The sequence below is a fragment of the Miniopterus natalensis genome, chromosome 9 (genome assembly GCF_054644295.1).
Source record: "Miniopterus natalensis isolate mMinNat1 chromosome 9, mMinNat1.hap1, whole genome shotgun sequence".
Taxonomy (NCBI): Eukaryota; Metazoa; Chordata; class Mammalia; order Chiroptera; family Miniopteridae; genus Miniopterus; species Miniopterus natalensis.
Genome location: NC_142089.1, coordinates 5,931,087 through 5,958,653, shown reverse-complemented (window position 1 = coordinate 5,958,653; position 27,567 = coordinate 5,931,087). Strand labels below are relative to the sequence as shown.

The following is a 27,567-nucleotide window of genomic DNA, read 5'->3' as shown; positions in this document are numbered from 1 at the left end:
CACTGCCATCACGGCTTGTCGTAGTGTCTAGAATGGGAGGGCCTCCCCTCCACAGGGCTGCACGGTGTCTGCTCAAGAGCACGAAGGGTGAGGTCGCCTCTGAAGACTTTTGACCTCAGTCTAATCTAGGGTGATATTTGTAATCTTCAGGTCAAAAAGGGGGCTCAGTCTTCCTATGCACCTGTCAGCCAGGCTGGGCAGATCTGGAAATTCTTCCAAACCCCGAGCTCCACTCCGGATCCCAGATGATTCAACTAGGACCTGGTGTTTCCGTCCCTCCCAGGCGCCTTCTTGGGGACGGAGGGTGGGCCCAGCAGCGCAGCCCGTGATGCGTGGAAGTCAGCAGATGCACCCAGCTCCGAGAGAGATAATTCAGCTCACGCACCAAGCTATTAAAAATCTTTATTGCTAATTTTTTTTCTCCAACAGATATATTTTTAGTGGAAATAAGAAGCCACAGCAACACTTCCACTTTTCTTCCTTAGAAGATGAGACAGATCGGGGCAATCACTGTTACAAGACGGAGGCCCGTGACCTTGACGAGGACAGGCTGGGGCAGAGAACACACCACGGGCCAGGACATGGACCCTTATGAGAGCTACAGGTACAGAGAGAGGGGCAACCAGCAACACTGGCATCTACACCTGATAACAGATGTTACAACCTGGGGGAGGGGGACTGCAGGCCACTGAGCTGTGAGTGTGCTTGTGAGTGCGTGTGTGTGCTCACACATGCAAGTGCACACACACTGCTCCCCTGGAGGAAGATGCTCTCCTGTCCCCGTCCCCGTCCCCTGGGGATCAATGGCCTTCGCAGTTAAGGGTCAGCTAACCAGGGCCAGGGGCCCATGCGTGGAAGACAGTGTTTAGGCTGTGCCGCTCAAGTCCTCCTTCTGGGGCCAGACTCAGTACAGCATGAATCTCCCCCTGACCACAGGGCTCTCCCAGGCTCAGCCTTAGGACACACTGACATTCAGCCCTTGTGCTCCATGACAGCCCCAAGCCCCAAGAAGGGGAAATTTGGCTCTGAGAATCTTCTGGCTCTGGGTATGGGGGCAAGAATGGGTGTCTACCTTAGGGGAGGGTGGAGGCTTCCCCTCCCTGAGGCCTGCATCTTCCTCCACCTCCCCACCCAGATGCCACTCCTGTGAGACATGAGGGAAGAGGGCAGGCTGCCTCCAGGGGAAGGGGGAGGGCAGGTGGGAAGACGTGGTGCCTGCAGCCATTCAAAGACTGGGGCTCTGTAAAGTGATTCTGGGGCTGGGTTGAGGGCCAGCCTGGTGGGTCTTCTCAGTGAAGCACTTCATAAATGACACTGTCCCTTCCAGGCTGACACGGAGAGACCCTTCACAAGGCAGTGCAGTGAGAGGCACAGGCCTGAGTGAGAGAACCAGGAGTGCTGGCCAGGACCTACTGTCCCAGTGGCAGACACCTTGGGAGCCTGGATGGGGGAGGTCAGGGGTGGGTGTTTGCAGCCAAAGGACTCGTGGGCCTTGTGAGCCAAGCTGGGGTCTTTGTGTGGGTTCTAGATTCCTGGGCAGAAACCTGTGCTACATTGTGGGGTCCCATAGCTGGGAGAGCAGCTCCTGCCCTTTCCAGGAGGAGCCCCCAGATGAGGCCTCAGGAAGCGGATACCGAGGGAATGGAAAGGACAGAGCTGCCTGGCGCAGTGCCTCTGCTCAGCACCGGCAGGCCGGAGGGGCCCGGGCAGTGGCGGAGCAATTCCACCCTCATCCAGGGAAGCCGGCTGGCTGCCAGCTCCTGGAAGTGATGCACATAAATCCTGGCTAATGGCTGGTCATCGCTCAGATCTGGGCTGCTCCTTCAGGACAACACAAACCTCCTGGGGGCCCCATTTTCCAGCTGCAGGTCCTGCTTGGGTTCCTTGAGGTCCCCTTGCTTGTGGAGCCAGGTGTGGTCATTACAGCAAATGCACTTTCCTGGTGGACCCCGGCTGCAGAGGGACTGTGTGCAGCAGAGTGGGGGGAGGCCATGGCAACGGGAGTCACAGGTGAGCCAGTGGGAAACCAAACCCACAATCAAATGCAAACACAAACAAAACATGTGAGAGCAGCAAGCTGTGTAATAAATATTGCAAAGCGCACTTGGTTTCTTTCTTTTTTTTCAAGTCAAATATAACAACCAATGTCCCAAACCCTGTTTTCAGCATTCAATAGAGAGAAGCTGTTGCTATCAGCAGAACACCTGCAGCCATTCAAAGAAAAAAACCGTTTCCCATTAGCCAGCCAATCAAAATCCTTTTCCAGTTTGAGCAGCCAATCCAACCTCTTCATGTTCCTAAAAAGTGACCTAAATAAAGCACCAGAGCTCGGAGAGCTTCCTGGGAAGCCATATACCCGAGGCGCAAATTAAAAAAAGAGTCAGAAATAAAAATAAAAGGTTTCTGTTGGTCAAGATTTAAAAATAAAAAGATTTCTTCCTGCAGCCAATCATGAGTCCATCCCTTTAAGCCAATCATAACTGCACCACCGGTGTTTCCCTCGATGCCAGCCCCGCTGAGTGGCCGTGGGGTCGGGTGGGGTGGGTGGGGTGGAGGGGGTGGGGAAGGCGACCTGCTGCCACTCAGCTAGATGAGGTCCACACAGATCTCTTGGCCCTTGCCAGCTTTCAGGATGTTCCAAGGGATTCGTGGCTACTGCCTCCGGTCCTCTGTCTCCGACCTGGAAAACGCCATCACCACGTCCTCTGCACCTGCAGACCAGGGGAAGAGAATTGCTGGATGGGCCTCGGCATCGGGCTGTAACCTGGGACCAGGCAGGGAGGCTGCGGCCCTCAGGTGTTGCGTTCAGTTCACCCTAGCAAGGTGCTGAGTACAAAGCAGTGCCAAGGAAGCCCACCTCCCCTCTAGACCTTCCCTGCAGTCTGGCCAGGGGACATGCCAGCAACCTTGCTGCAGGGCTGCGGGCTGCTGCGGGCTGCCAGGGTGAGGCGCAGGCTTGCTCAAGGCTACACAGCTAAGAGGTGAGTGAGAACCCAGGCTGGTCCTGGAGCAGGGCTCTGCTCACATCCCTTGCTCCAAAGCCACCAATGCCAGAGGTCCTTCGAAACCTCTCTTTTCTTAAGATTCTTATCTTGACCCCTTTGGAGGACCTTGCTCATTATGATTTCTAGTAGCCACACCTCTTTGCCCAAGCCCAACACCTGTTCCAAGGAGCATGACCAGGCCCGGTTCCAGCCTGCAATCAGTCTGGCTCCTCTGGGGACAGATAATGGCCATAATCTTTATTACTGTTGCTTTTAATTGTGGATTTGAGACTCTGGTCCAGGCACTCATGAAATCACTTCCTTTGTCTTGTTTTCCATAAGACAGGCTCTGACATGCAGCCAGAAAAGGCAGGAGGAGGGGAGGGAAAGCACTTGAAATAATGACCTGCCTCTCCCACCCAGAGCTGCTGACCCTGTAGGGCAGGTGAGCTGGCCGGCGGGTACCACTGTGCCTCCCAGGCCCTGACCCTCCCCACGTCCTGCCACTTTCTCCCCTATTTCTAAAGGGCAGTTCTTGGTTGTGCCCAGAGCAGTAATAGTCGGCTGCCCGTGGCCTTTCTGACATGCTTCTCTTCTGTACTGACTAGAGGAGTTCTCCTGGGAGGGGACGATGGAACAGCAGGCACACAAAAGCCACCAAAGGGTGAGTGGTGTGGGAGGTGCACAGTGGAGCTTCTGGCCTGTGAAATGGAATAGGGGAGAGGGCAGGATTCCGCCCGCCAGGCATGGTGTTGGCTGCTTCATCCACACCACAGGGCATTCTCTGCTTCCCAATGGCAGTCTCCTGCTGACCTCCTTCCTAACTGTCCTGCCTCGTGGGCAGTGGAGGGGGCACCCTGCTGCAGGTGCTGCAGAAGGAGGGCTGTCCACAAGGGCGGAACACGGCAGAAATGTGCCTCTGGTTTGGCACCAGAGCTCAGGCACTGTGGCCACACACCTGCCTCGATGGGGTCCGAGCAGCTCACCCTGAGGAGGGGAATAACGCTCTGGAAAGGAGCCCAAGATGTCTGACTCCTGGGGATGGGGGTCCTTTATTGAGAAGCCCTGCAAGTCCTCCCGTCTTCTCAGGGACATTCTGTTCTCGTCTTAGTCCCAGGACCACACATCACTGCAGGCAGAATTTTCCTAGCAACCACTGAATCCAGGATTACATCATACCCTGCATGGCAGCTGAGCTGGTTACCTAACAGATGCTGCTTTTCCCTAGTGCCGCCTCCCAGCTCGCTAATCAGTGGGGGGCTAGAGGGAGACCAGGCAAGGGGACTTGTCAGCACAGGATGCCTGGCTGCAATGAGCAGTGGCAGACCATGCGCTCTTTCCATGCCTGCCTCAGGGGCTTTCTCACAGGGACCTTGCGCCTCTGTACTGAGCTGCAGTCACAGAAATAGCACTGGCTGCTCCAGGAGGGAATGGAGAGTTGCAGAGGGAATGGACACTGGCTTCTTGGAGAAGCCCAGGCCCAGGGACCAGGGCTCCTGACACCACAGCTACCTGGTGTGTGGACCCAGGCTGCACTGTGAGAGATGGGAAAGGAAGGAACCTTCTCAAGGTCACACAAGGACTCCAGTGACTATTTAACAGGACACCTGAAGCAGAGGATTTGCTAGAGTCCCGCCGGTGCCACAGTGCCAGCTGGGTGCCCCATCCCTGGTCAGGGTGGGGAAGGCTGGGAACCTGCGGCTCTCATTTACAGAGCCGCCCACTCGCTGCTGGAGCCACTCGCGGAGAGCGCCTGCAGAGCTGCTGCCCATCCCAGGCCATTCTGCTCCTAAAGGACCATGCTGTTTTCCAGGCCTCACCACAGGGACCTGCTTTCCTTTGGGACCCAAAAGGGAGTAGGCTCTTCCACAGCATTCTCTGACCTACCCTTACCACCAGCTGGTCTGGCACCCATCGCTCAACAAGGGCCTGTCCCTGAACCCAAAAGGCCTCTAGATGAGGATGTGCTTTCCCTCTCCTTTTCTCCAAGGAATTTGGGCCAGTTACCTAACAGGGAGGGTGAGCTGCTCAGTTAGTTACCATGATTCCAGCTACTAGAGCTTTAGAGCCAGGAAGGAGCTCAGAGAATGATCACCACAGTCCCCCTCCTTTAAAGGCCAGCATGTGGTGTCTTCCTTGGGTGCTCTCACTGTCATGGAATCATGGGGCTCAGAGCAGGAAGACACTGCAAAGAAGCTAGCAGGCCCAGCCCACTGCCTTCAGGCGATGAGCCGGGTTTCCTGTCCTCTTTTACAGATGAGGCGGTGTCCACCGATTTGGTACTTCTGCCAACACCGTCTGGACTCGGGCTCATAGCTCCTGTTCGCCCCTTCCCGCCAGATGTGAGTACAGGAGGGGAGAAGCTGATCGGTCTCTCCTGTCCCATACTCTCTAACACATTAAGACAAAAACAGCCAGAACCAAAGACATCACAAGAAAAAAGAACTGCAGACCAGTATCTTTTATGAATATACAGATTCACAATACCTGTGGTATGTAAAAACACTAAACAATACTAGCAAACTGAAAAAAGAACACATAAAAATAATTACATACTCTGACCAATGAGGTTATCTCAGGAATGCAAGGTTGGTTTAACATCAGAAAATCAGTTAGTGAATAGAAAAAAGGAAAAAGCCGATATAATCACCCGAATCGACGCAGAAACGCGCCTGATAAAACCCAGCACCTCCCCACGACAAACACATCCAGCACACAGGACAGAAGGAACTTCTTCAGTCTGACACAGGGCATTTGCTAAAACCCACAGCTGTTATCGTATTTAATGATGAGACTGGAAGCTCTTCCCCTTCAAGGTTAGGAACAAGGAAGGACGTCTGTACTCTTACCTCTTCTATTTGATATTGTGCTAAAGGCTCTATCCAGGGCAATCAGGCAAGAAAAAGAAATAAAAGGCATCCCAATTGGACAGGAAGAAGAACTACATTTGTAGATAACATAGATCTTAAATACAGAAAATCCTAAGGGATCCACTAAAAAACTATTAGAACTAATAAATAAGTTAAAGTTACAGGATATAGGATCAATATACAAAAATCATACACTAGCAATGAACAATCTGAAAATAAAATTAAGAAAACAATTTCATTTACAATAGCATAAAAATAATAAAATTATTAGGAATAAATTTAACAAATGAATACAAAATTTGCACTCTAAAACATATAAAACATCATTGTTCAAAACATCATAAAGGAGTTCAAAACAATCCCTATCAAAATCCTAGTTATACAGGACGAATCATTATTTTATAGACAAGGAACCCATAAGCTCAGGGAAATAAAGCAACTTGGTGAATCAGAGGCAGAGGGTGGGCTGGACACAGATTCTATGTCCATGCCTTCACCGCTACGACACTTGCCATTTCCTCTCAGGAGAAGGGATAACTGACCTGCCCAGTCACTCAGAGCACTGTGGGCTCAGACCTCCTGGCAGAGACTGGACCAATCCACCCGTCCCTGTCAGAATGGAACCAAGACCCAGGATTTAAAAAGCAACATCAAAGCAGCGCTAGGGTGCCTTGGAGAAAATTCAACATGGAACCCAGAACGCCACCCTGAGAGTAGCCCCGGCCCTAGATGCCTGTCCCTTCCCCGCCCCCTGCCCTGGCCTGCTGCCTGCCAGACTCCTCCCTAGTCCTATGGCTCACCTGCTATGGAAAGCAGGGCCAAGGTGCTGGTGAGGGCACAGCTCTGCCCAAGGGCAGGGTACCCAGCAGGCCATCCCAGCCCACGCCCAATGCCAGCTTTGCCACTTTAACAGACCAGTCAAGTGACTGGGGAGAGAAAAATGACAAATATGCAGGAGCTTATAAAAGGGAGACTGCCCCCAGTCGGGGGCGGGAGACAGACAATAGGGTCACTGGTCTGTTTGCAAGCTCAGGATGAATTCACAACAGCAGCATCAAAAGCCCAGAACAGGCTCCACACACCAACACCACGCTGGGCCCACGGCCCGCTGGCTGAAGGGAATCTACACGTCACCATCAGGAGGCCTGGCTCACCACAGTGTGCTGAGGCGCAGGAGGCAGTGTGGTTTGGAGAAAGCCCCCAAGACACTCAGACACAACCCCCAATGCCTGGAGAGTCACTCTCAACATTTGAGGCTCTAAGTTAAAGTCTTTCAAAGGTCTTTTCATCAACATGCTAGGCACCTTGATCTGTTTCCGGAATTGTCAGAACATACCCCTATCGGCCACATGGTTACAGCTGGTCAGTGACGGTGGGTGAAAAAGAACAGAATAGGTACTCGAAGGCGGCCGCAACCCTGAGGCTGGAGGGTGGAGTGAGAGTACTCACGGCCTCTCGTTCTTAGACCTGGCCAGGGAAACCCTAGTGGAGCCCCTCGCCCTTTCCTAGGCGTTCAGAACTCAGTCCTGGAAAAGCACAGACCCTGAGCTCGCAGAGAGCTGGGCTCAGGCCCCAGAGCAGTCCAGGACAGCTCCCAACACCATCCTCCCTCTCCAGGAGGGACCCTGCAGAGGGACCAGGTGAGGAAGGAAGGGACAGGCCTCCCAGCCATCTGTGACAGTGCAGTTCCTGCCATTCCACCAAAGCACCAGGCTGCAGGGGGACAAATCCCAGAGCTCTTCCAGCTCCGGATCCTGCAAAGCCCAGCTCAGAGCTGGCACACAAAGGTGGTCAAAGAGAGAAAATAACCCTGAGGGCAAACCCTAGCCAAGAAATTGACACAAGGTACAAAATGTTGGGTTCAGCTCCCAAAGGTGTCCAGCCCTGGGCCCCACAGTCCAGGACACAGCCCTGTACAGATGTCACCAGAGAAAAGGGGCTACTCCCAGCCATAGGACGGGGCTCCCACATCACCCAATTTGGAGCCATAGACTCCTCCAAGCCCAGCCCCCTGCAACCATGCACTCTGGAACCTCTCTGAGACCCCAGCACCCCCACTGGCCAGGGCTTCCCAGGACTACTCCAGGGTCAGACTTGGTGGGACAGGGATCTCTTGACCTCCTGACCTCCTAAGGGGCCTAACACCTTCCTAATGAGGGTAAACCACTGTGGCCTGAAAACTCAGAAATACAACCCTGAAACCCCACTCTCCAAATTCCCACACTGCTGGAGGTGGGAGACAGTGCAGGATGTTAACTTTGGCTAAGAGCTTCAAAGCCATCCAGGGGTCCAGGGAATCCGACCTGCCAGACCCGGGCCACCCTCCATGCACAGTCATACGCTCCCGATGCCTGTCCCCTTCTCTGATCATAGGACTTTTGGTTGTGGTACCTCTTCGCCCAACGACCTCATTGTCTTGCTGTCAGTACCAACTAGTCTGCCACCCGGCTGCTCAACACTGCAGCGGCTCAGCTACCAGCTCTGGGGAGATGAGCCAGGTAGCAAGGCTCCTGGAAAAACAGGCCTCAGACGCTCCTCCAAGGGGGAAAGTTTCCGCGGGGATGAGGCTCACGCAGCACCCTGGACTAGGCTCCCAGACAAACTCCGACCGGCTGGGCGGCGCACTGTTTTCAGCAACCGCAGCGTAGGAGCCCGGGGGGTTCTATACATCTCGGCTCTGATGCCCGAAGTTCCCAGGGGACAGCTTTTACCAGAGACAGCAAGACTGGTTGCCATGGGGACAGCAGCCCTGATCCACCAAGGTCTCAGCAGCCAAAGCAGGCTCCAGGCTTGGTGGCACCTACCGGGCTCCCAGCTGACAACCCATCACCAGGCACCCAGGGGGCCAGGACGTGGGGCACGTTGGCTGAGCATGAAGCCGGCTCCCATCAGGGATGCTGGGCCTCATGACCAGCCCTTGAGGGCTCTCCCCGGGCTTGGGCTGCCTCTGTGGACTCTGGAACCCTGGCGCCCAGTTCTGGGCCTGACCCTGCCTATTTGTGTGATGCAGGGTGAGTCCCTGCACATCCACCTCCATGTCTTCATCTGTAAAACGTGATGGATGGCACCTATCCTGCCCACCTGAGCAGCCAGGATAATGCCCACAGCACAGAGCATCACCAACAGCATTCTGTGGGGTCACAACTCACGTTCTACCATGCTGGCTCTTCTACTAGTCCAGACCCGCTCCCCCAAATCCACCGGCTCTGGTCCAGACCCGCTCCCCCAAGTCCACCTGCTCTAGTCCCAGACCTGCTCTCCCAAGTCCACATGCTCTAGTCCCAGACCCGCTCCCCCAAGTCCACCTGCTCTGGTCCAGACCCGCTCTCCAAGTCCATATGCTCTAGTCCCAGACCCGCTCTCCCAAGTCCACCCACTCTGGTCCAGACCCGCTCCCCCAAATCCACCCGCTCTGGTCCAGACCTGCTCTCCCAAGTCCACCTGCTCTAGTCCCAGACCTGCTCTCCCAAGTCCACCTGCTCTAGTCCCAGACCTGCTCTCCCAAGTCCACCTGCTCTAGTCCCAGACCCGCTCTCCCAAGTCCACCTGCTCTGGTCCAGACCCACTCCCCCAAATCTACCCACTCTGGTCCAGACCCGCTCTCCCAAGTCCACCTGCTCTAGTCCCAGGCCCGCTCTCCCAAGTCTACCTGCTCTAGTCCCAGACCCATTCCCCCAAATCCACCCGCTCTGGTCCAGACCCGCTCTCCCAAGTCCACCTGCTCTAGTCCAAGACCTGCTCCCCCAAGTCCATATGCTCTAGTCCCAGACCCGCTCCCCCAAGTCCACATGCTCTAGTCCCAGACCCACTCCCCCAAATCCACATGCTCTAGTCCCAAACCTGCTCCCCCAAGTCCACATGCTCTAGTCCCAGACCCGCTCCCCCAAGTCCACATGCTCTAGTTCCAGACCCACTCCCCAAACCCACATCACTCCCGCCCACCCTCCACACCCCGAGCCCAACACACACCCTCCCTCTGGAGTCTGTCTTCCCAGGTGAGTGAGGTGCCCATTTCCCTCACTTTAATCCTTTGGTTTCCCAAAATGTCAGATCTCCTAGACCAAGAGCTTTGTTGTGCAGGAAATGGACAGAATCTGGGAGTGGGTGGGTCCCTCCAGGGGTCAGGAATGACCAGGTCTTCAAAGCCCTGGCATGTCCTCAAATTCTAACAGACATCAGAATCACCTGGAGGGCTATTTCAAATGCAGATTCCTGGGCCCATCTGTCTAATTCAGTAGGACTGGGGTGGGGCCTGGGTGACTCCAGTGTGGCAGCCTGTGGCCCATGCTCTGAGAACTCAACTCTACAGACTGTCCCTTGATCTTCTCCCCCCTGAGCTGTTGTCCCTTCTTGGCCAACATTCTGAAGGGAGACGTCTGTCCTCCTGCTTCTACTCCCTCGATTCTCACTCCCTGGCTCACAGCAATCTGACTTCCAGCCGGGACTCCATAGAAACTGGGAAAAGTCACCACTGACCCCTTATTTACAAGCCCAGGGACCCCTGACAGTGACCCTGCTGACCCTCTCCTCCTCCCAGAGCTCCCTTGGGTCCTCCCACTGTCCTCCGTGCTGTGTTCACTGAGTTCCCCTTGCCTTCCTCCTGTCTACATTCCCTGGACAACCTCACCTGACCCCATGACTCACCCACACCCAAACCCAGGCCTCTATCTGCTCTGACCCTGCTCCCACCCCCTTCTGAACACCCACAGGCCCCTCCCACTCAGAGCTCCCCTCCCTGTCTCATCCACTAGAACCTTGGTCTCAAATCCCACCCCCACCTATCCACCCAGCCTACAGGTTCATGGTCCTAAGTGTCCTGCCTCTGAAATGCACGTGCATCACCTTGCACCTGCCATCACTGTGACCCTCCAGCTGTCTTCCTGACTGACCTCTGCCCCATAACTGTTGCCCAGCGCTCACCCTCAATGGATGACAACTGGCCTGTTATCTCCCCTCTAGGTCCATGGTGGCTCCTTGCAGTCCTCAGAATAAACTCGGTCCTGAGTCCATTTGCCTTTCCGGCCACTTATCACCCACCTGGCAACCACCACACCAGTGTCTTAGGGGGACATGTACACACTCAACACTTGCACATGCTGGGCAGGCACCAGGGGCTCCCTCCGCCTGTGACATCCTCCCCCACCCAGGTTTCCCACACCCACACTCCCACACATCCTTCCAGCCCAGCCAAACAGCACCTCTTCTCTGTGGCTTCCTAGGTGAGGCTCCCTTCTCTCGGGACTAGTCGCCCTGTGATCTGTGTGCCCAAAGTTCTTCACACATTTGTTCTTGCGGCTGCCCTGCCAGACCAGCAGCTCGAGGGCGGGGGCTGTCATCTGGCACTATGCCTGGCACGGATCCGGGGGCTGATGTGAGTGAAAGTGTCCCATTGCTGGGAGAGTGGCCCCTTGGTGATCGTGTCCCTGGCAGAGGCCAGCCTCTTACAGGGTGTCTGGAGGTTAATTAGAGTTGCGCAAGGGCTTTGTTCTCATTTTTAAGCAAGAGACCCTGTGACACTGGCAAAGGAAGGGTCCAGCAGCCCTTCACAGGCCCAAACCAGAGTGCAGAATTGAGCAACTGGCCTGCATTTCAGTGCATTCCTTAGCCTTCTTGGATTTTTTTATTCTCCTGTAACACAAGTTACCACATACCAAGTGCTTCTGGTTGGTTTTTCAGATGGATTCAATGCATATGTGATTTTTTGGTTCAATTTTATTATTAGGTTACAGGTAATTCTCATGTAAGTGTTGATTAAAGTTAAAGAAGATTAGCTTCCCACTCCATAGAGTGGCATTCTCCCAGGGCCTGACTGTAATTTCAGTCCAGAGTTTGTTACCATGTGGAGCCTCTGGGAGATGCCTCGGTCCACACAGGGATCCAGCCAAGCCCAGCTCTGTGCCCGAGGCCGGACTACGGGTGAACACAGCACGGACCCTGGCCCCATGGGGCTCCTGACACAATGCGTTAATCACAGTACCATAAGGGAGACACAGCTCAGGAGCCAGAGGAAGAGCAGCAACAACCCGAAAGGGGCAGGGAGGGCTGCACGGAGGAAGTGAGAGAGCGGAGGCTGCGAGGGTGTGCGAGAAGATTCCAGGAAGAATGCTGGCTGTAAAAGCAGATGGCGTCAGCGCCTCCACTGAGGTCTGCTGGGAGGGCCAGGTGCTATGGAAAGGGTGGGCCCACTCCCTTGGAGCTGCTGCTCCTGCTGGTTTGCCCATGACCACAGCTCCTTTACCAAGGTTCAGTGTAACCCTGAGGCCAAATGACCTATTTTAGGTTCTCTGGCAGCATGCCCTGAGCCAGCAGCCTTGGCTTCTGGATTCCGAGGGGGAAAGCCAGCAGAGCCCTGAGACAGCCCAGCTGGCTCCAGGCTAGGGACCTTCCCTGGAAAGTCTCTTGCAGAAAGAGCGTGATCAGACGGAGCCTGGAACAGGCCTGAGGCGCCACCATGCCAGCACCACTGCTCCCAGGGCCAAGGAAGGGGGAAAAGATAGGCAAGAGCTTCCTTAGCAAAATGGGCAGTGCCTATACAGGGTTCCTTACAGCCCCAGGGCACCTGGACAAGGGCCTATACAAAGCACCACACCAGGATGCCAGTTCTGCAGGCAACTGGCTACAAAAGGGCCTTTGCAAAGCGCACTGGGGGCCTGGGATGGGCACTCGCTGGGGCCCTGTTCCCTGCCCAGTGCTGAGGCAGGAAGAGACTGGAGCTTGGAGAACCAGCACGTTCAAGGGCACTGCAGGGCCCTGAATAACAAAGCAGTAGAAACCTCTTCCAAATTTTTTCTGTGCCCTTCTGCAATACCATGGTAACTGCCTAGATCACATCTGTTTCTCAGGTAAATCACTGCCCTGCTTAAAAATGCATATGGCCTGTAAGGCACTCCTAGAATTCATCCTAAAATAAAGGAAGATTTATACATAAGGATATTCAACATGCGGCACACCCTGGACCTGCGCTGACAAGCTCTGTGGTCTTGAGCTTGTCACTTAACCTCTCCAGCCTGTTGTCCCATTTTGAAAGTGGAGCCTGTGACAGCACCTGCCTCACAGGCCTACGGTGAGGATTCACTGCGAAAATCCTTGACAAGAACCCCAGCTCAGGGGAGGACCTCACTAAGTGTTTGCTGTTACTATGATTAGTAGCAAAAGTGAGAAAACAACTGTCCAACAGTAAAGGATTGGTCAAAAAAATATGGCACAGCCATATGGCTGCATAGTATGCAATTGCTAAAATGTTTTCTTGAAAATTGTTTAAGAACATTGTAAAGTTATCATAAGTAAAAAAAGGGATGTTAAAATGGATAGTAAAATGTTTATAGTATATGGTCCCAACTTTATGATGGAAACAGATGCATAATTTTAAAAGGCTGACAGGAAATTTGACAAAAGGTAACGGTGATTACAGCTTACATAGGATTTAATCCTGTAAGGAATCCTGTAATAGGGTTCAATCCTTTAAGCTTTTCAGCTGTTTCTAGCTTTCCGTGCTTTTCTACAATGACTATGCATTATTTCATAGCCAGTGAATGTTACAGAGAAAGGAGCGCTGGCAATAATAAAGGAGTGAACTCAGCACTCTGTCTCGCCTGCCTTGGAAGCTACAGCTGGGCCTCCTCAACAAGGCGACCTTCCCAGAGAGGTATTGATTTCCTCTGGTTCAAAGTCAGTTCTGCCTGGCTGTCAGATCTGCTCGGCTACCCTCAGGGACCAGGAGACAGTGTGCAGAGAACTGGCTCCATGTTTCTGCCTTTCTGAGGGACTATGGGCTCCCAGCCCCACAAACACGAGGAGGGAAGCCACGGTCCCAAGCTCAAGGAGCTCAGAGTTCGTCAGGAGGCAGACCAGGAGACAGTGTGGGGAGCAGCACAGCCGAGGTACATGCGTGATGGAAATTACAGGAAGGCCTGGCCTGCAGGAGGCAGGGAGAGAGTGGGGGTCAGGGCCAGGCTCCTGGCAGCCAAGAGGCAAATGCAGAGGCAAAAGGTGTGAATATTCATGGCCTGAGACAGGAGCTAAGAGCCATTCACTGTGGCTGTTGCTGGTGCGTGAGGTCATGGTTTCACAGGTAGGCAGGGGGTCTTGCTTGTCATGCTGACGGGGCTGGACTTCATCCTCAGGCAGTAGAGGCCACTGAAAGGTTTTAAGTGGAGGAGAGACCTGCTGACATGTCCTTCAAATATCCCTCTGGCTACAGGGTAGAAAGTGCACTTCGGGGGGGCAAGTGAGAAGTCAAGATGCCAGTTAGGAGCTGTGTGCAATAACTGAGACAAAAATTAGTACAGGCTAAGACCAAAATGGATCAAACCAAGATGAAGACAAAGCGGATATGAGCAGCATCAAGGTGGAAGAATCAAAGGAGTTGGTAACTTCCGAGATACTTGGGGAAGAGGGGAGGACACTGGGTATGTGGGTGGCACATTTGTCATGACAGAGAATACAGGCGGGGGAAGTTATGAATCTGAATCTGCTAAGTGTGGGATGTGTGGTGAGATGGTCAGTAGGGACCTGCACATAGAGTTCTGGGGTCATCAGAGGGGTCTGGGCTGAGGATGAGTGTCTTTGGAAGCCACTGGAGCATATATGAGCTCCCAGAGTCAAGAGGACCAGCATGGCGAAGGGAAAGAGGGGGCTCACAGGGGGGATGAGCGGAGAGAGGTAGAAAATTGGGGAGGGGGAGAGAGGGGAAGAGAGAGAGAGAGGTAACATGGAAGACAGGGAGGAAAAGCAGGGCTTCTAGAAGGAGACTGCCATAGGTGGTCTCAGACCAGCAGAGGTCAGGCATGTCCATCGTTCAGTTCAGTACTGGGGGCTACTGGGCCCTCTGCTGGAACCATTTAGTGAGCCCCTCAGGTTCAGGACCCTGCTCCAGGGTCTCCAGCAGATACAGGCCACAACTTCACTAAGGGAAGAAGGGGAATGAGGGAGGCTGGGAGGCCTGGGTGCAGGGTGAGGGGCCAGATCACAGTGGGAGAGGAATGCCTAGCCCACTCTCCTCCCTGGGTCTAGGGAGTGCAAGCAGTGCCCCTGGTACCAGCCCTCTCCAGGCCCAGAGAAGAAGCATGTTTGGGTATAAAGATTGTGGGCAGGACCCCAGTACCAATGCCAAGCACAGATCCATGGGTGGGGTGGCCTCAGGCCCCCTACCGAGGGGAGCTGGAACAGCAGTAGGCTGCAGAGACCCAAGGAGGGGAGCATGGGGCATTTGCTGAGAGACAGTGCCACCTCGTGGCAGGAGGCACTCACACCAGGCTTCTGCTCCTAGACCTTTGGGGGTCTTTCAGGCTGGGGTCCCCTGCACTGGAAGCAGTGAGCCAGGGCTTTTGCCACCTGGGCAGCACTGGAGCCTTTGACAGCAGCATGCCCTGTGGCATCAGCTGAGGTTGTCTCTACCAACAGAGAAGGTAGGCAGACTAGAATTTTAGCCATAGCCATTTGGTGCCAGGCAAGGGCAAAAATGTAAGGTCGTGCTGGCAGGCTTGTACCAGCACAGAGGGAGAGACTGGACAGGTTGCTGTTTGGCTGCTATTGCGTGTTTGTCTGTGGTGTCTTTAGGCACACAGAGAAATAACAGCATGCTCGTGAAGCTCTTCCAGGCACAGCCACCCTCCTGTCTCCAACTCATGGTCCACAGGAATTCTGGGCTTCTGCAGTGCATGCTTCCCTGGAGGCTCGGGTTGGAGGTGAGGGGCCACCTGCAGGACACCCAGCAGCAGAGGACCACTCCTACCACCAGCCTTCCCAGAGATTCTCCCCTGGCTCCAGGTTCATCTCCAAGGAGCCTGCTTCTTGGAGATAGAGGTGTCCCCTGGATGCCCCACACTCAGAAGGGCCCAGATTCTGGGGACCACATGGTCACACCCACACGCCTATGATCCACTCCTGACTGCTCAGCAGTTTCAGGCCAGGTGAGGTCACCGTGACCCCCTTAAGCGACACAACAGAGCTCATTTTTATTCTCAATTGTTGGTTTGGCTGAGTGAGATAAAGCGTTCTCTTAAAAATACTTATTTAAACTTTCCTTATTACAAAAGAAATGTGTGTGCCATGTTAAAAACTAGTTTTACAAAAATGCATGACTTGGAAAGTGGAAGTCCCTTATATAGTTTTATCTTCTTTCAAAATTTTCTATTAACAGCCTGGTGTACTTTCAGCTTTTTTCCTATACATGTACACTGTGAGTGTGGGGGAGGAATGCGTGTATTGCTTCCTATACTGGCAGCTCTACAGCTTAGCTTGACTTTTCCAGTAAGAGCATCCTACTAGAGGTGCTCTTACCACCCAGTTCAAATTCAGGTTAACTCAGTGACCCAAGACCAGGGTGGGAGGCAAGGTAAGGTCCAGGGACTCAGGTATGTGAGCACTGGGGAGATGGACCCATGCTGGAAACCCCGATCAGCCTGGAAGAGAAGCGCACCCCCAGAAAACACATGCAAGGAGGCCAGGGCAGACTCCACACCCCTCACCTCCCTCCCAGCTCCGCCAGCAGCACAGTCGGTACAGAACAGGCTGCCACGTGAGTGTGGCCCAGGCAAGCTGTACGAGACAAGCGGCTGTCCCAGGGAGCTGCCCGAGCCACTGGGACGTCCTGTACATTTCTGCTGAGTTAGGTGCACAGGCCGTGTCACACCCAGCGTCAGAGCTTGGGAACTGGGCCCTGCGCCAGGGCAGAGCCCTGTGACATCCAGGACAACAAGGGCAACTTCAGCCCCGTGGGCCAGACCTGCTCTTCCCCATGGCCTCATGGGTGGGCAAATGCACCCCTCGGCACTCCGCTTATGGAACCCCTCACATCAGGCATGTCACACTATTTTATGGCCAATAATCCAAACTAAGAGTAATAAGAAAAACAAAATAAATAACTAGAAGGAGATGCTGGTCAGGATTCTGAGCTACAGGGTCAGGATAAGCCTTCCAGAAAGGAGGATCCTGTCGATACCCAGCAGCCTCCTGCTGTCCCAGGACAGGCAGTGATGAACCCAGTTCCCAGATCCAGAATCGGGCTGCACATTTGCACCCTGGGCTCCCTGGTAATTGGCTGCATGACCAAGGCAGTAACTTGTTGCTTCTGAACCCGCTCCCTTGCTGGTTAGTGGAAATAATACAAACAGCAGCTACAATTAAATGAAATGACATGTATCAAGCACTTAGCACACACCTACTAGACAATATACTCGAATGTCACCCACTATCATTATTATGATTGGTTGAGGGCACCCAAAAAAGAAATAACTCCCGAGGGCACACAGAACTTCCAGGGCCTTTGGGGCCTCCCCTCTGGACACAGCCAGGAACACCCCAGCCACTGTGTAGCTGCACCCAGGCCAGGTCCTAGCACACAGGGGCAGTTTTGCTCCCCCTGAACAGGGTGCTGGGTGGGCAGGGGCCAGGCCAAAGGTTGAGAATGCAACAATTAGAGCCTCTGCAGTGACAGGGGCGCCCAGAAACCTCCACTTCTTGCCTTCCCCAGGCCTAAAAAGGGATCCCACTGGGCTAAGACCAGGCATGAGGCCCCCAGGGCTCCTTGGCTAGATGCAGTGGCCGCCTGGGGCTCAGCTCTGTGGGTAGGAGGGAGCTGTGGTCCCTCCTTGTCTCTCATGGACACCTATCTAGGAGGGCTGCTTTCTGAAGGAACCACACAGGTGCCCCTGGGAAGGGCATGGCCGGCAGCCCCGACCCTTGACTCACCCTGGTCGATGGAGTGCTGTGGCAGCTGGCTGAGCTGGCTGTTGACCACCCCCGCATAGGTGCGCAGGAACTCCTCCTCACTGGCCGTCAGCTGTAAGGGCGAGAGAATTGCAGGTGAGGGTGGACCATCACTTCTGAAGGCACCTGCCCAGGCCTGCTTGATCCCCAAGAGGTGCCTCTTCATTTGCTCCCTAGAGATTTGACCCCTCAGTTCCAGAGTGAGCAACCCCTCCCACCCCTGGAACGTGGTCCACAGGGCCTTGCCCCTCAGAGCAGACCTGAGACTGGGCTCTAGGGCAGTGCAGGGACAGTAGGAAGACACAGGCCCTGCTTGGAGAAATGCCCTGCACATCTGCTGCCCTCTCAGTGCCTGTTCTGCCCAGTGCCCCTCAAACGCTCCCTGGGAGAGGAGACTTAGGGCTAGGAGAGGGGAGGAAAGGAGGTCGGGAATTAGAACTCTCCCTACCTGGCCCCAGCCTGGCCCAGAGGGCAGACTGCCCCGGCAGTGGCCTGGAACTGGACCAGCCGCAGAGCCAAACCACAGGCTCAGCATCCCCCTCCCTGACCATGGTTGTACAGGTGGTGGCTACAGCCTCTGCTCTGCCTGCACCCGGCGCCCTCCCTGGGGGCTGTGGCTGGACACCCCACAGGCACTCACGTTTGATCCCATCTTCCTCAGCATGAGCAGCACCCGGACCTTCTGCTGAATGTACATCTCCTCCGGACTCTTTGCCGGAGCCCCCTCGCGGTTCATCCCCTGGCCAGCTCTGGTGACTGCTGGAGAGTGAAGAGAAGCACAAGGGGGTGTCAGGATGAGACATACCCAGATACAGACAGGGAGCTTGGTGGGAGCTGTCAGGCAGCCCACTATTCTGCAGCGCCTCGTTTCTGAGAGCCCCAAGTGGGTGGTGAGTTGCCTGTTCCCCCTTGACCCCACTGGCCCCAACCAGACTGGGCAGTTCCACCTGGAGTGGGCACTGGTGGCCCCTATGTGTGCAGAGCTGTTGGGCCCAGGGAGACTATGCTGACCTAGACTTCTGGCCAGCTCCACTTTCTGGCCACCCCCTCAGCAAGGCTCCTACTATGAGCCACAAGAGATGTGCTATATGACCCCACAGTATCCCAGGTTTTCAAAGCAAGAAACCCCTACAAGGAGCAAAAGTGGCACAACCAGAGGCAGTTGGTCAGGCCTTTGCTGGAGAAACTGATCAGTACCCAGCCCCCAAACCCCAAGGCAGTTCCCTCAGGCAAAGCCCCTGATGAGTTCAAGAGGCCAGCTCCCGGGCTGGGCTCCAAAGAGTCCCTCGATGGGGACAGGCGGGCCCAGGGCTGTAGGACACAAGACCCACCCAGGCTCAGTGCCAATGCCCTCACAGGCCCACCCCACCTGTCAGAGAGCAGCTCCTGCAGGCAGCAGCTGTGTTCAGGTGCAACAGGGACCTGACCTGCAGAAAGGTCCCAGGAGAGAAGTCTCAGGGTTTCCCCTCCGGAAGGAGCAGCTAGAGAGGAAGCCAGGCGTGGAGGGGTTTAGATTACATATTTGTAACTCCTGGATGAGTCAGAAATAACGCAGCAGCTGGTGGGGGTGGAGCCTCAGCAGCCCTAGTGCCAAAGAGCTGCGCTCGCTTGAAGGACCAAGAGCACTGGGCTGGTGGGTCAAGAACACTCCTCACACCATCCATCCCTCGGGGCTTGCAAGCCCTAGACCAGTAGGCTCTCCCAGGCTGGGTGGCTCTTTTGGGGAGGGAGGCTCTCGGTGCAAAGGGTGGACTCAGAGATGTGCCAGAGCCCTGAATAGCAGCTTCCCTGGAGGTCCCCTGTCAACTGCTCAGTCCCCATAACCTAACAGGGGCCCTAGCCCTAAAAGCCCACACAATAGGCCAGAAAGCTGACCAGCTGGGGCTTAAGTAGCAGCTATTTGCCCCATGTGACATGATCCCCTTTCAGGGACTTCCCTTCTGCCACTAAAGCCCCAGGCTCCTGAGTCTACTGTCTACCCGGCTTCCACCTCCTCTGGGTGCAGAAAAGGCTGTAACTAATAACCAGTACCTGGGAAAGAACAGTACCTGGGAAAGAGCATCCCTGATGGGAGGCAGCCCTCTGCCACCCCCGAGGCCAGGTGTGTAGAGTGCAGGGAGCAACCATAACTTCCCAGTACAGCTGAGTGGGAAACTGGGCTCTGGGATTTCACTTGTCACACTGACCCCTTCTCATTGCCTTCCACTCCACCACCCCACCAGCATGATCCTTAAAAAAAGCCTGAACAGATGACACCACTCCCAGTTCACCCTACCCCCAATGCACAGTCTTTGCCAAAACCCCAGGAGGCCCGCAAGGTTGGCCTGGCCCCCCTCTCCTCTCTCCTCCCCTTGCCGCTCTGCCTTCCTGGCCCTAGTCTGTTTCTAGAACAAGCCAAGGAGCTCTTTTCCCCAGCAGCCTTTGCACTGTGTCCCTGGGGCCTGGAACTGGATTCTTTGCATCCTTCATCTCACTCAGACGTCTTCCCGGGAAGCCTTTCCTGCAGCACAGCCAAAGCAGGGTCTGTGCCCCTCTGCAGCCCTTTCAGTTACGTAGCCCTGCGTTGTCCCAATTTTATGAAGGCACCTTGTTGGAGCACTTGCTTTTGTCTCTTCCCAGCCTGACCAGGAAACATATGCTTTGCTTCCCTGCCACCCAGCACCATGCATGGCCGGTGCTAGGAATACAGCCCAGTGGCTGAATGCAGTATGGAGATTAGCCTGTGGTAGCCAAGCTTCCCCATCCCTACAACACCCACGCCAATTTAGGGCCAAATGTCATCGTGTTGAAAGAGACCAAAATACCTAATCCAGTCTCCAGAACCACACTGAGCTTTTCCAAAGGACTCTTGTTCCTGAGTAGTTTGTGTGCAGTGGGCTACTGCGTACTCCAAGGACACCTAAAATGCTCCAAGAAGCCTCCAAACTGGGAGCTAGGGCTTCCAGGAGTAAAATCTTCCAACTCTGTCCTGTGTCCAAGGGCTAATGTGGTCAGTTAGCTCTCTCCTTGTGAAAGACAGCCTGGAAGACAAGTGACCAGCCACTAGATGTCACTGCACACAAAAGAACCAGTGTTCCAGTACCACACCATCCCTCAACTCTCCCAGTAGGCCCAGCAGGCTCAAGCCCTTACTCTGATCCTACTGCCACAAACCACACCCAGTCCCAGGTCCCACAGCAAGATCTAGTCATTCATTCAGGGGTCAGCTCTACTGGGTGCTGCACATCCCAGGAGCTAGGGGTCCTGGCTTCACTGTGGTTGGGAGCCCCTTCCTCACTGTCCTTTCCTGACAGCCAAGCTTCCTACAACAGAGATGCAGGCTCAGAACCAACAGGAGTGTGTGTGTGTGCGCGCTATTTTTTTACATGTGGTCTATTTTTCAGAATTTTGCTCTGTCCAAGAGTCCTACCCCCGGCACCCTGCACAGACAGACCAGCATCATTCCATCTTCTGCCACCACTGTGGCCCACCCCCAGGGGCCTCCCGTACTCATGCAGTGATTACTGGGGGGAGGGGGGCTGCAGGGTGTTCAGGGAGCCTGAGTCTCTGGGGCTGGGTCACTCCCACATCAGCGCACTTCCCTGGCAGAGGCTGCTACTTATCTGTCCTTCCCTGCTTCGGGGAGGGAGATTGTCACTTCTAAAAATTACGATCTTCTAGGGTTCTCGGGCTCCCACGTGAGCTGATCCACCCACCCTGCCTCCTGGCAGAGAGAACACCCAGGGCTGATCCGGGGCATAACGTGGCCAGTGAGCCCCCACTGCCCCTTCACGCTCCCATCTAAACGGACTAGGCCTTCACAACTGGTTTACATAACTTCCAAACAGTCTGCAGCAAGGGGCCAGTGTGAGGAGAGTGAGTAATGAAGAGAGTCAGCCATAATAACCCAAGCAATGGCACTCAAGCCGCTGGTAGGCTGCACGATATTAAGGTATGCTTGCATTTGGTGCCCATCTAAGCAAACAGGCTATTAGATTTTCACCACCATTCTGACAAGCATCAGACTAACTTCCTTTGAGATTCTTACTCCCCTTGTAGAGATCAAGAACTTATCTCCATTAAAATGTGTTTAAGTTACACAAGTCCAAACTGCAACTAATTTAGACTCATCCATTACTCATCCTGCCCTCAGCCTTATGGGCCAAGGTAACCACGCTTCTCAATTCGGGTCTCCCGGCTAGTCCCATCAATGTCCCATCATCTAATATAGTGGCATTTTCATCTGATATCCTAAGAAAATGTGTTAACTGCCCAAGTAAGAGACAGACTTGCTCCCTCTCTTAAGATATGACATTCTGGAAGCTAACTAGGGAAAGGCATAGATGAGCTAAAAAACAGAAAATGGAAAGAAACAGCTATCAACTATCCAAATGAACAGTGAGGGGAGAGGCCTAAGGCCATATGTCATGCTATAGATAAAAGTGGAGGTGATTCCAAAAAATTATATCTGATTGAGACAAATGCAATTACAGAAACTGAGGTACATACATTCACTGCAGACACAGGCATATTCCTGACTCCCCACGCCCCCCCAACACTCCTGTTGGCTCTGAGCCCGCATCTCTGTTGAAGGAAGGCTGGCTGGTAACGGAGAATGAGGAAGGGGCTCACAGGGAAGGATAAGAAGTGACAAACGGGGCTGTGGCCTGAGAGGCCACCCTGCACTCTCTGGGAGACATCCTGCCCAGCCTCCGCAGGGACCTAATCTCTACCAGCACATGCATCCAGCTTTGAAGCAGCGGATCTCACTTTAGAGGAATGGAGAGGGCCGGGCACGCAGGACTGCTGAATGGTACATGCAGCAATCAGACCCATTATGATAAATTACTTCGAAAGCTGGCTTCCCTTTGACAGGCACGTGTGGCCCTGAATACAAACACAGCCACCTGCACTCATTTTTATTTATAAAGTGAAGCTAATGCTGTTTGAACACCCACATTTATATAAACTGAAATATACATTTATACCCAGGGTGATCTTGTACCTGCTTGGAAAATCCTGAGTAACCTCAGGCGAGGCAGGACAGCAGGGGGTCCTTTAGATACACAAGCCACCTCTGCCGCATAGGTCCCAACACTTGTCTTTTGTTTTGTCCATTTAAAAAAAAGTGATACGTTATCTTGACTTGGGGTGGTGAACACACAATACCGTGTACAGATGATGTGTTGCACTACTGTGCACCTGAAGCCTGAATAATTTTGTTAACCAGGGTCACTCCAATAAATTCAATAAAATATAAAAATAAAAATAAAAAAGTAATATATTTTAAATGCTCACATTTTAAAATGTACATTTACATTTGTACAATGTTTACATTGCATGCAAATACAATGCCATATAATTGTGCTATTCATACAGCTTCTATAAAATAGTCTTCAGAGACTGTACCCATCTTAATAGCCTGAAAGCAACCAGCAGCGCCACGGCACTCACCATGGGAACCCACCCTCTGAAGGAATGAGCATTATGAAGGACGAAGGAGGGGGAAACGAGACGCACTAACTTTGCTGTCAGCCTTGAGACAGTACCCAAGGCCCCCTCCCAACACCGATCTACAGCCATATCACCAGCCATCCTTCCCCCGAGGTCCTTACCTGCTCCTGGAAATTAACTTCAGGCAAACGGGTGCTCAACTGTGACGGGCGGGCTGTGGCCAGGGAGAAATAGGAAGGTGCGGCCCTGCAGAAACACAGAACATAGGTCATGGGAGGAGCCAAGAGGGCCCCAACGGCTGCCAGACTCCAACCTGGAGCACACACCCCGTGCTGACAGATACAGGACCGCGGGTGGGGAGCTCATAGCAACAGGCTCTGCCACGGTCCAGAAATACCTGTGTGTCTGGCCAGCCCAGGGAACCTGCACCAACATCTCTGGGATAAGGTGCTGACTGCGGCTGTGCTCGCCTGTCATTTCCAGCTAAAGCAGGTCAGCACACACCCTTCTCCCCTTGGGTTAGTCACCAAGTCCAATTGAGAGCTGTGCTGGGAGATGTTACGGACCTGAGCGAGTCACTCCAGGGCAGCTGACCAGCAAGTCCCACATCCGCACGAGAGGGTGCACCCTCCAAACCTAAATATAAGCAGGTACAGGTACCTGGGCACTCTGCCTCTTTTGTGCCAGATATGTATTGTGTCTGTGTGCTTGGTATATGGAAACAAAGACTAATACACAACACAGTGCAGATCATTTACAACCTACTAGCCTGACCACATGTCCACTTGTGCCAAACACACCTCTTCCAGGAATCAAAGAACACTGTCTTCTTGTCTTTTGTCTCCCCCACACAACCGCATTGTTCAGGCCCTTTGCAGATTAACTTAACAGAAGCAGGGACCAAGGCCAATAGGCGGGAGACACAGGGAAGGCAAGCAGGGGTCGTCAGGGAGACCTGCTCACTGATTGCCTCCTGGTCACCTCTTCTGCTGTGACATGGACCTCAGAGTAGCGGGGTTCATGTCCTGCAGTGAGGACAGGGTGTGAGGACAATACTTTGAGAAATCTGTGCCAAGGGAGGTACAGGACCAAGGGGAGCTTTGAAACCCTGTGTCTTCAAAGATTTCTGCAAAGAAAGCTACTTGTTCATCCAAGGGGTTAAAGAAAACACGTTTTCCATAAAAAATGAGGTTTCAGACACAAAGATGCAGCTCCACCCTCTGGGTCTCTGTTCTGCCTGTCCCTACACCTAGCGATGGCCCTGGGATGGAAGAGCTATCAGCCGACACTGCCACCCCCTCCCCTTCAGACTACCCCTGTGGGGACAGAGGTTTATAGTGATTAACTGCTCTTTCATTCCTCTAGATATCAAAGCACCCAAATACCAAGGGCCCCTGGGGAACTTTCTACCCAAGGCCCCACATTCCTTCAGAAGGAGACGAAAATAGACAGCCTTCTCTACTTCTGAAGGGCTTTAGTTTCTTCACCTACCAAACAGCCAGTGAGCCTCCTACTGTCTACAGGGCTCGGGCCCTTCCAAGGAGCAGAGAAGAGCTTTGTATTGGTGACTTTAAGGGGAAGGAGGGCTGGTGGGCGCAGTGTGGGGTGTGAGAAGAGCGGAGTATGATGGTGACTCCCAGGAGGTGGGCTGAGCAACTAAAGGTGGGCGTTCCTACCAACCAAGATGGGGGAGGCACAAGTGGAGCAGTTTGGGGGAGAGACCAGGAGTTAAACTTTAGATAGTTAGAGCCTTCCCATCTCTAAGCCTCAGTCTCCTTATCTATAGAATGGAGGCAGCAATGGTACCTGCCTGAAGTGCTGGCTGAAAATTAAATGAGATGACACACAAAGAAAGCACTGAGCATAGTGCCTGGTACACAGCAAGCACTCAATAAATATTACTCTTACTAGTGATAGATCAGACGGCAACACAGGCAATGTAAAGAATGATATTTTTGCTACAGGATATTTTTGTTTAAAAATAAGAATTCAAAGGTTTAAAATACTCCAGCTTCCTTTCCTCTCTTCTTCCCTCCCAGTTCGCCCACCAGCTCCCAACTGGCTCAAAGGAATGATAAGGGGTGAAGAGCTACTGGGGGTAGGGGAACAGGACCTAACTTCCACGTTTTCTTCATGCTGCGCCGAATCCCTGGTTTCTCAATCTTTGGCAGTACTGACATTTTGGACTGGATAACTGTTGTGTAGGATATTTAGCAGCATCCCTGGGCCCTGCATAATACAGTCATGTTTCAGTCAATGACAGACCCCATATACAACAGAGATCCCATAAGATTATAATAGAGCTAAAAAATTCCAATCGCCTAGTGACATCGGAGCCCTTGCAATTACACAAATACCACTGTGTTACAAATGCCTACAGTATTCAGTACAATAACATGCTGTACAGCTTTGCAGCCTAGGAGCTGCAGGGGAAGAGTCTGTCACTCCCAAATATGTCTATTTGGCATAAGGATTATTTTAGGCTGGTTAATTTTAAGAAACAGCAGACATGGGAGAAGCTCTGAAAACCAAGTAGAAATTACTCTTTATAAAACACATTTACATGTGTAAGGGAGATCTCCATTTGTACCAGGAACTGGGGATGACCTTATCTCTAGAGACTCGTATCAGTGCACAAGACTTAAATTGGCATAGCAACCCTGCCCTAGTTTACTGTGCTTTTCTGGTAACCTCCTCCCTCCCCCAACATTTGAGCCCCCCTCCCTCAACATCTTTGTCTTCAACTGAAGACAGTATCTAAGGTGGTGGCTTTCACCATTTGGGTGAGTTACTTAGTTTTCCTGGGTCTCTCCAATGTATACAGGAAATATACATGTTATTAAACTTGTTTGGTTTTCTTCTGTTAATCTGTCTTTTATTACAGGGATGTCTCAGCCAAGAATCCAGAAGGGCAGAGGAAGAATTATTTTTCCTCCCCTACAGAGCAGTGGGCTACACCATATAACCTAGGTGTGCAGGAGGCTGTACCATGTGGGTTTCTGTAAGTGCACTCTGATCTCTGCACAACAAAATCACCTAACAATGCAGAACATATTCCTATCATTAAGCAGTGCATGATGTAGATACAGTAGCACCACCACCTTGGTTGTGACAACTGTGGTCAAAAAAGGGGTTCTATGGAAAATAACCTCACAGGTGATCTGATGTAAATTAGTAAGTGGGCAGGTCATGGTGGGAAGTTAAGCCATAGGCATGTACCTTCTTTAGTGAAAGGTTTTCTTTGCCTTAAGCAAGCCCAGTCCATTGTTTCTGTGTACCTAGGTTAAACCACCCTCAAGAGTCTTGTTAACGATCCTGTAATCCCACCCCCACCTTGCTTTCTCCCACCTTTATGCAATCTTCCTCACATTCCCTCCTTAGTTCCAACAGCATAAAAGGAGCTGCAGACCGTCATCATAGGAAGCATTTTTCTCAGTCTGTTGAGATCTTGCTTCCAGGCATGTCCTTTGTTTGGCTCAAATACATTTTTATAAAAATTCTCTACAGGTTTGGACGTTCTTACATAGACACAACCAAGAATATCTCCAACATGTTGTCATGTGTCCCCTAAGAGGCAAAGTCACGCTGGTTGTGATCACTGCTTTAAAGAAATAGCTTACATTTTCTAGCTTACTATTGGCCAGGCCTTGTTCTTCATCTTCACTTATGTGAAACTGTTCAATCTTCATAACAAACATCTCTATATGTTTTACAAGTGAGGACACAGATGCAGAGAGTACCTCGCCTGTGACCACCCAGCTAGTGTGACCTACACTGTTCTGGGGCAGGAGTCAAACCCGAACTATCTGAGCTCTTACCCCTACACTCACCTGCTCTCCAGTATACAAGTAAATGGATAAAAATGAGCTCGGAGCCAGGAAGAGGGGGCCAAGACTGAGGCCTGATCTGCAGCTCTGGCTTGGAGTCCCACGCAAGGCGGCACCTCAGGTACTCTAATGACATCAAAACTGGGGCACCAGAGAGAATTTCCACAAGTTCCGCTCTTAGTAATTAAACTGCAACCTCCCAGACTGTATGGCCTCATGAGCAACTGCCTTAATTAATAAATTCCACATTTCAGCCTCCTCAATCCAGAGCTGGGCTCAACATTCTCGAACCACGCTCCAGCAGCACGAGCAAAACAGGTCTAATGATGGCCCTGCGAGTCAGGGAGTTTGCAGGACGCAGCACCATTTTTAGGGCATGAGCTTGGGATTAAGAATTTGTCCTGAGGTCACCAATCCAATTCAAACCTGATCCAGAGCTCCTTCCTGCTCTGTGAAGCCAGCAACACTGCAGAACAATAATTACTGTTGCTGCTATAGCCTTTTCCAGGGGCCAGGCACAATGTCAGTCACGTTCAGCACACTGTCTCATTTAATGTGAGTTCTCACAACAAGCCTGCATGGCAAGAACCGTTTTCCTGTTAAAGATGAGACAACTGAGGCTCAGAGAAGACAAATAACCTGCTCCGGGCCATGGAGCTAATCAGTGACAGAGCCTGGACTAGAATCTGTGCTTTCTCTCCATCCTATCAGCCCCTTCTGGCTCAGAAATTTATAGATGCATTA

The 27,567-nt window shown here is 52.8% G+C and overlaps 1 protein-coding gene across 2 annotated transcripts in view; it reads right to left on the bottom strand.

The window, feature by feature from the left end:
* Positions 1-388: 388 nt before the first annotated feature.
* The window catches only part of CTNNBIP1 (catenin beta interacting protein 1), a 41,578-nt gene continuing 14,399 nt past the window's right edge, over positions 389-27,567 (bottom strand). Inside the window, exons 2-5 of one of the 2 annotated variants that reach the window (XM_087820784.1) lie at positions 23,158-23,242; positions 18,204-18,322; positions 17,546-17,636; positions 389-2,711 (exon numbers count right to left, since the gene is read on the bottom strand). In XM_087820784.1, the coding sequence (XP_087676910.1) occupies positions 2,653-2,711; positions 17,546-17,636; positions 18,204-18,299 (246 nt within the window). In that variant the 5' untranslated portion in view covers positions 18,300-18,322; positions 23,158-23,242 and the 3' untranslated portion in view covers positions 389-2,652. Of the gene's footprint in view, positions 2,712-17,545; positions 17,637-18,203; positions 18,323-23,157; positions 23,349-27,567 lie in introns of those variants that run through there. The other variant, XM_016214696.2, reaches the window with a different exon arrangement.